The 11,613-nt window shown below is 30.0% G+C and overlaps 1 protein-coding gene across 1 annotated transcript; it reads left to right on the top strand.

Moving 5' to 3' along the window:
• Positions 1-355: 355 nt before the first annotated feature.
• On the top strand, positions 356-4,051 carry LOC105794081 (phosphoethanolamine N-methyltransferase 1). Its single transcript, XM_012623073.2, has 12 exons — positions 356-631; positions 820-944; positions 1,248-1,385; positions 1,468-1,605; positions 1,786-1,929; positions 2,055-2,165; positions 2,259-2,400; positions 2,768-3,048; positions 3,229-3,390; positions 3,466-3,519; positions 3,616-3,690; positions 3,778-4,051. Exons 1-12 carry the CDS (start codon positions 619-621, stop codon positions 3,877-3,879), a joined length of 1,485 nt encoding a protein of 494 aa, XP_012478527.1. The 5' UTR covers positions 356-618; the 3' UTR covers positions 3,880-4,051.
• Positions 4,052-11,613: the final 7,562 nt, after the last annotated feature.

The following is an 11,613-nucleotide window of genomic DNA, read 5'->3' as shown; positions in this document are numbered from 1 at the left end:
AAGCTTTTATTGACAAAAAAAATGATATTAATAAAATTTTGAACACTATGGAGATAATAAGTTTTTTAAAGAAAAAATGATTGAGTCAGTTTACATTTCTGGCAATGGATTCAGTGTTAGTAATATATATATGTTAAGCAAAACTAATATAGTTGAATGTAAATAAATTTGGATTAGGTTATGCAAATCAGTATTTTTACGATTTTCTGATATTGATTTGATTTGATTTGTTTTGTCGTCTACCTAATCAGGCCTTAGATTTGTTAACATAATGCATTGGTCCGACCCGACCCAAATTATAATCAGGTCTAGCATTTCCCCAGCCCTTACTCTATAAAAGGCGAGATGAAGCATTCTCGGTTTCCCGCACCAGAAGCAGTAGAAATTGGCAATTGCTGTGTGTGAGAGAGAAAGTAAGAGTAATAGTAGTATCAATAATTTGGCTTAGGTTGCATCTCTGTGTCTGATGCAACAGAGAGGAAGAACTAACAACCGTAGATCAAGGTCTTTCTCCAGATCTCGGCTTGCTGTCGAAGGATTTTAGTTCCCCTTTTCACTCCCCATTAAAAAAAAAAATCAATTCCTCTCAGAGCTCACTAGAGATCTTCTCTGTTAACCATGGCGGCTAACGGTGAGATCTCCACCTTCATATTGATCATTTCTTGCGTTGTTTTTTTCAACTTAGAACCAAAGGACAATTGAAATGGATTGACATTGTTTAATCAACATTTGCGAACCCACACATGGATCTCTCAACGACCTTTAACTAATATTTAAGAAGAAAATTTAAAATTTGATTGTTCTGTAAATTATATATAGGATATGTAGGAGATGAACGCAAAGTTCAAAAGAATTACTGGATTGAACACTCGGTTGATCTGACGGTGGAGGCTATGATGCTCGACTCCAAAGCCGCTGATATTGACAAAGAAGAACGTCCCGAAGTAATATTTCCTTTCTTCCTTCCTTTTTGTTTTCTGCATTGTTTATTTTTCTCTTCATTAAGTTAATTTAACAAGTTCATTTTTAACTATATTTACAATTTTAAATTTATTTCCTTTTTGGCTTTCATATTTAAGTAAAAATTGTTTATCTATGAATATCTTCAGTTGTTATCATGAAACCATAGAGTTTAATGAGCATTTATGCTTATTATTGCCTTTTAATTGTTGCTGCTGTTCTTTTGTGCTTAATTTTAAACTTCAGTTGTCATTTAGATTCCTAAATTTCATTGTTGATATTTGCAGGTGCTCTCCTTACTCCCTCCGTATGAAGGGAAAACCATTTTGGAACTAGGAGCTGGCATTGGCCGATTTACTGGTGACTTAGCTAAGAAGGCTGGTCATGTTATAGCATTAGACTTCATTGAGAATGTTATAAAGAAGGTCATTGAAACTCAAACTGACAGAAATTTTTTAGTTTGCTAATTAATTAATAAGGGACTTGACTGGATTTCATTAATTGCAGAATGAAACCATCAATGGACATTATAAGAACGTCAAATTCCTCTGTGCGGATGTCACTTCCCCTGATTTGGCTTTTACAGAAGGATCACTGGACTTGATTTTCTCAAACTGGCTGTTGATGTATCTCTCAGATAAAGAGGTGATTTTTGTTGCTTCTTCTTCAGTAACATGGAAAAAAAAAGGGAGTTCTTAGGGGCAAATTAGCTATTGATTTCAATTTTTTTTTACTTGCTGAATTCGGCTACCCCATTTTTGGCATTGAAATTTCTAATAAAGCATATTTTTGAGTATATCTGTCTGAAAGTATTATTAAATGCAGGTTGAGAATTTGGCCGAAAGGATGCTCAAGTGGTTGAAGGTTGGTGGACATATTTTCTTCAGGGAGTCTTGCTTTCATCAATCTGGTGATTGCAAGAGAAAGAACAACCCAACTCACTATCGCGAGCCCAGATTTTACACTAAGGTTTTACTTGAACTTATCTTTGATTAGATGTCATGTGACCTGAGGACTGAAATATGTATGAAACAAAGTGATCTCATCTTTCTTACATATTCAAACTTACGTTTTTCATGTATATTATAACACAGGTCTTTAAAGAATGCCAAGCAACTGATGATTCTGGAAATTCATTTGAACTTTCTCTTGTTGGCTGCAAGTGCATTGGAGCTTATGTTAAGAACAAAAAGAATCAGAATCAGGCAACAGAACATGATCTCATTGATTAGTATATATATTTTGTTGTTGAATTTTAAATTTACTGACAAGGTGCAACATATTGTTTGCATATTCAGATTTGCTGGATCTTCCAAAAAGTTGTTTCAGATAATGATAAGGGATTCCAGCGCTTCTTGGATTCTGTTCAGTACAAATCTAATAGCATTCTCCGTTATGAGCGTGTCTTTGGACCAGGATATGTGAGCACAGGAGGAATTGGTATCCTTCTTCAACGAAATGTTTATATTTGTTCTACATCTTTTATTAAAGGAATTTGTTACACATAAGTACAGAAATAGGGAAAGAAAGATGAAACATGCATGTTAAACAGTAAAATTTTCTCTCTTACTATATTAAATTTTAATACCACATACCGGGATTTGTATAGCTAGTAGCAGAAATGGTTTCGGAGTAGAAATTTCATCTTTTCCACTGTAATATCTGAACCTCAAAACTACTGAGATTATAGAGGGTATACTGCTGCATCTGTAACTTCCTCTTAGGCTTCACACTTTGTCATAGTTTCTCTTATTTAGTTAGTCCTATCGCATCAGCATCCCCCTTATATGAACTTGTTTTTGAGCAGAAACAACAAAAGAATTTGTGGGGAAGTTAGATCTTAAGCCTGGCCAAAAGGTCCTAGATGTTGGCTGTGGCATTGGTGGAGGTGACATTTATATGGCTGAGGAATTTGATGTTCATGTTGTGGGCATCGACCTCTCCGTAAACATGATATCCTTTGCTCTTGAACGAGCTACTGGACTGAAATGCTCAGTGGAATTTGAAGTTGCTGATTGCACCAAGAAGGTTTATCCGGACAACAGTTTTGATGTTATCTACAGCCGTGACACTATTCTACACATTCATGTAAGAAGACTAGATAACCGATAAGAAAAGTTTTCCTTTTAAAATGATTTAAAGATTTAGAAGTTTAACATAGGCATCAAAATGAGAATGGAAGTTGCTATTTGAAGAACTGTAAATCATTTCGGCTTTTCTCGATCCACTTTGTTATTCTCATATTTTGCATCTAAAATCGACTTTCAGGACAAACCTGCACTGTTTAGATCTTTCTACAAATGGTTGAAGCCAGGAGGCAAACTCCTCATAAGTGATTACTGTAAAAGTTCCAAGACTCCATCCACGGAGTTTGCTGCGTATATCAAGCAGAGAGGCTATGATCTTCATGATGTAAAATCATATGGACAGGTATATTCAAATTAATAATGATTTGCTGTTCTCATTTCATACACTAGTTGATCTGCCTTGTGTTATTGTTTGCAGATGCTTGAGGATGCTGGTTTTGATGTGATTCTTGCAGAGGATCGAACCGATCAGGTTCAGATAAGCCTATCAAATTGATTTTTAGTTAGTCATGTTTTTGTATGGTTATGAAAGGCTAATGGAATGTTGTTGTGGTGGTGGTGGTTTTAGTTCTTACAAGTTCTGCAGCGTGAATTGAACCAAGTGGAGAAAGAGAAGGATGCATTCATCTCTGACTTCTCTAAGGTGAGGTTTCCTTTTCCATCATCTTGTTAAACCTATAGAGTTGGGATGTAAGTAATGGTACATAATAATGTTTTGGTCAAAATTCAGGAAGACTATGATGAAATAGTTGGTGGATGGAAGGCAAAGCTGATAAGAAGCTCATCAGGGGAGCAGAGATGGGGCCTTTTCCTTGCCAAGAAGAAGAATTAAATCCTGCTGCCTGCTCATCTTTATGTTAAAGAAGTGAATAAATAAATGCAGTTAGGCATATGTGTGCAAGAAACTATTTCCTGCTTGCAATTATCAGTTGTTATTGTAGTTGATATTTTGGTATTTAGTGTGAAGTTTGTGGTTTGAATAAATTATCCTTTTCCAGTAGTAATTTGGATGGTCTGAATCCAAATAGTTCCGATGTCACCCAAGTTTTCGTATTATATCTTTCTAACATATCTTACATCTGAATATGTGATTTTAGTTTAAAGGTATAAACAAATATATAAAATAGTGAAAATAATAAATTATTTTTTACAAAACGCTATACAGTATAAAGATTTATCTACTTGAAAAATAATTTTTAATATATATATATATAGAAAAGACTTTAAGAATTAAATAATGTTTAAAAATTATAAAGTGTATTTTCTTAAAATATCAAGAATTACAAAAATAAAAATCAATAATCAAACAAAATTATCATGGATTATTCAAAACAATTTAAAATTAGATAATTACAATGTTATTTGAATCAGGGTGAGATATGGATTTGGTGGAGTTTTATAGATTTGTTAAATCATCCATTATAATTCGATTTGGTTTAATTTTGTTTTCATTTTTTCATATTAATTTTTGTTTTAATTTTTGAGCTTTTGATAAAATGAGCTTTATTTTATGACTTTTGAAGATTATCTGATAAAATATCAACACTTTTTCATATATATATATTTTTAAAATTTCAAGAACTTTTAAATCATTTTCACTATTTTAAATATAAAATATTTATTTTACCTCATAAAAATTAAATTAAGTTATATATTAAATAAAAATAGAATTCGGTTAAATTTTAGGTACTCACAGTTTTGACGTTTCATTGCATAAACAAACAAATACATCAATTCAAATCATTTTTCGATTTCATCAGTTTTCTCGCTCAACTTTAATTTAAATTGAATCAACATATTTCAAGCCTAGATAAGTTCCAAATTTTTATTATTTTCTTGTCAATAATATAAAAGTAAATATATACAAATACTAATCCTCCATTAATAAGAGTGTTTATATTATTTTTCTTTTAATATTATTCAAGTTCGTTTACCATTCATATTCGTGGATTCATAATTATTTCTCTCAATAATAACGTTTTAAAATTTAAACCTCTACCTTCTCTTTAAAATACGATATACTTTACCAATTTTAGTACTTCCGTTAATACTGAAAGATTTGATTGTGAAAACCAACTTAATACTTATTAGGCTGCTTAGAAGAAGTCATGTGACTTTTTCTAAAGAAAGTCACGTGAAAAGAAAGATATTTCATAAATAATACATTAGTTTTACTTGTTGAATATTTCTGTTCACTAAACATTAAAACTAATCTAGCGCCTAGAAGAACTGATTTAGTAATAATGTTTTCTTTAAAATAGAAGTGATATTTTCTTAAAAAAATAGTATTGATATTATTACAACTATTTATTAGTGACATATTAAATAATCTTTTCTTTTGTGTGTTAGTACATTAACCAATCTAATAATACAAAATGTGTTAAAATTTAAATATAAAATATATATTCATCCTATTTGATATATATTTTTGAAAAGAATAATATTTATATATTATATATATACCGACGACTCTAGTAGATGATGGGTATAATTTGATAACTGAAAAAACAAAACAAACTAATTTGATTTTAACTGAAATTCGTTTTAACAAAAACCGAATTCAGTTTTGTTCATTTTAATTAATAAAGAAAAACTAATTGATGGCAATGATTTGATAATTGAAAATTAATTTTAACTGATTTTTTAATTTAATAAAAGATCAATGAAAAAATAAAACTTCAAATAATGAATACCTTCAATCGGAATAAGATTATATTTTAATGAGATAATATAAATATATATATTTAGTAGTGCATGATTATTTTATTATCAAATTAAAGTAGTACATTATTAAATAAAAATAAAACAACCCTATGAATCAGTCAAAATTTATTCAAAGCAACAGTTAAAACTTAAAAAGTATACGCTGAGGTCCCCTCATTTCTTCTGCAATCATATTCAGAAAACAATGATGACGCACGATGATTGAGATGGGCACAAATTGGATTGCGCCACTCCGCCAATAATACTGATCCAACAGCACCTAAGGAGGGCGAAGGCAAGTTAACGTGTTGGATTCTCGTTGGACCACTCGGGAATCTGCTAATGGGCACTTTAATTGAAGTCAAGTTTCAGTTTTTCCCTAGTCAAATAATTCATCAATCACTTATTTAATAAAATAAATAAAATCGATTTTCTGTCATCAAATCACATCCATTAATTTCTTACTGAATTAAAAATAAATAAAAAATAAAACCACCTTTTAATAGTATAAGCAGCATTTTGATTTCCTCTTGTGAAGATGTATTTAAAATATATGTGACCAGCATAGTTAGATACGAAGCTTTTATTCTCTCTAATCTAAACAAAAGCTTCCACCATTGAAACATAAACTAATTTTCCATTCAGCTTAAACACATAAATGTGTCAACAACGATAACGCTCTTCAATTGACCATAGAAAACCTATACTAATTTTCTATATATATGTATCATTGATTTCATGATTAAAAAATGAAGTGAGCAACTATTACACCACACCTCATAGTTGTGGGATGGATCACTTAGAACACATCCATCGGATCCTTTCTAGGTCTGACAACAATGGGTGATGTAGACAACTTTTTCTGTAATTTCCCTTTGTCTATTTGTGAAACCAGCACTAGATTGCCTTTCTCAATTCCTTTTTTGACCTCTATCGATCCCTTTACAATAGTGGATGATCCAAATATTTGCACCATTAAGCTTCCACCAACAATCATACAACCTTCTCTTTCCTCGTCATGTTTCACCATATCAAGTTAAAGCTTTGTAAAACCAAAAATAACTTACCAAGCACAAGAGCAACCCCTATCCATTTGGTTGTGCCCCATCGTTCGCCGAGGAGGAACCATGCAAAACTAGCTCCCTATAATGGCTCCATTCTATAAATAATGGTTGTTTTTGTAGCTGACACTTCACACATACTAGGAATCTATCAAAGTAATTCCTTGGTTATTGTTGAAAGTAGGTTCAAAAATAAGAGCATGAATTGAAAGAATACCTCTATCCAAAGGCACAATTCAGTTGAGAAAAGGCCAGTGTAGAGTGCAGGTTGCCATGGAAAAGCCATTGTCCAATCCCATAACACTTTCCATGTCAAAGATGATTTATCAAACTATTTGTTGCCACCAATCCATTCTTCAATTACAACCCATAATCTTAAAAAACACAAATCTAAAAAGGAAACCATCACACTTGTTCCATTAATAATGCCAATGCCAATTCCAATGCCATTCTTAGATTAAATATCCATCCACATGTGTTGAGCAACAAACCTCATCCCTAAGTAGTGCAAAAAAGTTCTCCTTTGTGCTTCTTAAAAAAATGTCCAGTTCGAAACATGTGAATTTCGTAAAACACGACACTCAAAAAGCTAAATAGATCTCCAATCTGGAAGATATGGTCAAATATTACCTGCCTATGTTGTTATCTTAAGGCTAAATGCTCAAATTGGGCCCGACCTTTTAGGGGTTGCTCACTATTGCATCATAAAATCTAGAAGCATAATTGATAGTGTACTCTTTTAATAGTCCCGTATCTGAAATCCAAATATCATTAAGAAAACTCACAATCTTTCCTCAAATGACCAAATCACACTATTCAAGACCTTAAGCCAAAAGTTCGACAAGGATTTCCAAAGATAGGAGCATCTTGAACAATTAATGTTTTGTGGCCATTTGCCAACAACTCGATACTTATTCCTAAGAACATGAATCTGCATAGTGTCTAAGTTGGATAAAATGCTAAATCCAAGCTTAAGTAAAAAAGCTTTATTACGCTCAATAATCCTCACAACTATACCATCCCCAATACCCTTGAGTTGGGAACAATGTTAAATTGAGAGTAAATGTGTTAGGATTTGATAAGGTTATAAAATAAAAATTATCAGTGTTAGTAGAGGAGAAGATAGATATCGAAGGTAATTGAAAAAACTCGTATACAATGAGAAATAAATTCGGGGTATTGACTAATTTGCAAAAGAGTGAAAAGTATTAGGGCAAAAGTGAGAAAATTAAGAGATGGAATGATTAGATTGATTTGAAGGAAAAAGGAGGAGGGACTAGAGGTAAAATTTTACTAAAAGAGAGTATGACTTATCAATGAAATTGTAGAGAAAGTTGAGGGACTAAATGAACAATTTATAATTTAGACAATTATGACATGTTAATGATTAAGGATTAAATTAGTGTAAAGTTATAATTGGTGAAAATATTTTAATATTTATTTTAATTATTAAATTAATAAATATTATTTTAGAATTATGTAGGAAAGATGATGACATTCAATCATTCATCTTTTTTGTCCGACATGACTTCTTTCATTAACAAAACCAAGTTTTAGTTTTTATTTATTTTGGTCCTTTCCATCAATTCCAAGCCCTCCAAGCTTAATTCCTTCAAGTTCTTTCATAGATTACTAGTAAAATTCATAGAGAAACCTAGTATTCATATTAGTTTCATGAGAAGTGCATCTATAATTGTCTTGGATGATTGAGAAAATACGAATTAGGATTTTATTTAGGAGAGGGTAAGGTAAGATTAACATGTTCTTTAAAGATTTTATTTGTATTTTATTTAAAGCTTATTAAACAACATTTGATTGTTTTATTGGTATTGAAACATGTATATTTTTTATATGAAAATGAAGAAAAGGAGAAGAAAAGTAAGACATAAGTAGGTAACAAAGGAAATGAGATAGTTAAGGAGTGAAGGAATAAGAAAAAGCTTTTCTAAAGCCTTTGGTTGTAAGTACAACTAGAATTATATTTAACCAAAATAATTTTAATTTGTAAGTTTAATTAGATGAATAGTTATTATATGAATTTACTCAATAATCATTATGCTATATTTAAATGACCATTTGATTGTGAATGATGGAATTAATTATTAAATTCCACTTACTATGTGATTTATTATAATAAATGAAAGAATGATGAGTAAATGATTAAATTGGAAAATGAGTAAAACGACATGTGAGAAGTAATGGTAAATTTTATTAGTGAACATGGGATATTATGAGATGGTATGTTATGTTTCATGTGCCAAAGAAATTTTATTATAGTGATTATTGAATTTTATAATAAGGACTAAATTAGAAAGAATTCAAAAGTATGTACATTCTATTCTGAGATGTAAAGGTGAAGCCAATACTGATATGTTTGCCCAAGAGACAAAATGTGAACTAGTAGGATACAATTGACATGGCATTAGTAAATATTTAGCGTGCTCTTTGCTTTGATATTACACTTCAATGCCACTTTACTCTAATTAAGCACTTTAATGCTATTCTTTTCTAACATTGCATTCTAGTGCAACTTGTTATGTTATTACACTTCTGTGCATCTCTATATTCTTTCCGTATATCATACGTGTTTTGTTAAGTCTACTTTGTGTCTCTATTAAATATTAGAATATAAATTAAAGTGATAATCAATATGACAAGATTTTGATTTACTAAGGAAATTATAATGAAAGGAATTATAATGATTAAGCTATAGTATGTAAGTTTTAATGCTAATATATTTTGAATTTGTTCAATATAATCTTATTGTACTTGGTTACATGCATTTAAAACAAAAAAAAGTAAGTTTAATTATTCTTGTATTTACTAAGCTTTCATAAGCTTACCACATTATTTTTAACGCATAGATAAAGACTTGAAGTGAAGTTTTTTCGAGGATCAGTCTTTTCACATATCATCACATCCCAAAAGCTTCGAAAAGAGTATGCTATCTCCACTATTTTGATGTTAGTAAATGGTATGTACATAGTTGAAATAATGAAGTAAGAAAGAGTCTAGTTGTTCTAATACTTGTGTTTAATGTGTAAATATAAAGTATTATATGGTTGGAGAGTCATGGTTTGTGTTTGGAATGATTATGGACACTATAGTGTGGCATAGAAATATTTTAAATGCATATTTTTCAAGTCCCTTATCCTAGGTCTCGAGACATGCGAAATGTGTCTCAAGACAAACTTTAAAGCTAAAAATCTACAGTAACACTGCTATATCTCGAGGCATACTGGACTTTGTCTCGAGACATACACCCATTTATCTCGAGACAGGGCAAGATCGAAGCTAAACTTCTACAGTGCCATGGATATGCCTCTAGACATGTAGGCCTTTGTAATGACCTAAAATTCACAGGCATAAAAAAAAGTGTAATATCGGGCCTCCGTCTTAGTAAACCGAGTCCGTAAATAATTATTAGGAGTAATTATGAGTCTAGTAATGTGTCTAATTAAGTTTTAATTAGATGAATTTAGCTTAATTAAGAGAAATTAGGAAAAAGGACTAAGTTGAATTATAGATTAATAGAAAATAAAAAGAATTAAAATGACAATTAAGCCATTAACAAGAAATGATGCAACATATATGTAATAAAAATCTAAGATTTTTATGTTATATTTTAATTATAAAATTTACTTTTTAGATATAAATTATGTTAAACTAATTTAAAACAATAATTATTATATTAAGAAAATAAATTAAATAAAGACAAATGTATGGTGATGATAATAGACAAGTGGGTGGTGTTGGTAAATACATGTGTAATAATAAACAACATGTATTTAATAATACAATATGTATTGCTTATTAATTAAGTAAATATATATTATTATTTTATTATAATTAAAATAATAAAGTAAATAAAAGAAAGTAAAGAAATAAAAACAAAACAAAAGAAAAAGAAAGGAGAAAGAAGCAGAGAGCTTTTCGAAACAGAGGAGGAGAAAGGAGAAAAAGAAAAAGAAAAACTAGGGTTTGAGGCTTTAAGCTTTTATTTGGTAAGTCAATCAAGTCCTTTCTTTTAATTTTGATGTTTTAGAAGTCTTAGAACAAAGTTTTGTTGAATTTAAGTTAAAATTTTGAAAGTTCTTAGATTTTTGAACATGATTCATGTTGAACAAATTGTTGAATTAGGGGTTTGATTGGTAGAATTTCTAGTTAGAATTGATAAAATGATTAAATTGTAAAGTAAGCTATAAGTTTTATGTTGTAGAGACTAAATTGAGGAAAATTCGAAATTAGTGAAATATGCTAAAAATTTAGTAGATAAATTTGAGTTTGGAAGAAATTTGAATAGAAATAGGTGTGAATTAAATTAGAAAAGTAAATAAATTTAGTTAGGATTAAATTGGAATTAAAGTATAAATTAGATAGAAATTCTATTATTATAAATTAATGTTGTAATTAATAGTGCAAATTATTATTATTTTCGTAGCTAACAAGGAACTCGAGGTATCGGCACACAAAGGAAAGGAGAAGATTATTCAGGAATAATCGAGCAAATTCGGGTTTGTATTACTATAATTAAAATTATTTATTATTTAATGTTAAATTTAAATTATGTGTATGGTAAGCAAATAATAAGGTAAGTGACTTTAATGAATTGAATTTGGAAAATTAAATTGAATGAGAAAAGTATGTGTTGGTATTGAATTGTGTTTTGATTAGTGAATGGAAAAGTATAATTGTTATTGAAAATGAATTCTTGAAATAAAAGTGAAAATTGAATTGTGATTATATGTGAATAATTGAAATGCATATTGAATAGAGAGAGTGTATTGAATTAGGAATATGTG

Source organism: Gossypium raimondii, chromosome 3, assembly GCF_025698545.1.
Source record: "Gossypium raimondii isolate GPD5lz chromosome 3, ASM2569854v1, whole genome shotgun sequence".
In the NCBI taxonomy this organism is placed as follows: domain Eukaryota; kingdom Viridiplantae; phylum Streptophyta; class Magnoliopsida; order Malvales; family Malvaceae; genus Gossypium; species Gossypium raimondii.
This window is presented reverse-complemented; position numbering and strand designations above follow the sequence as displayed.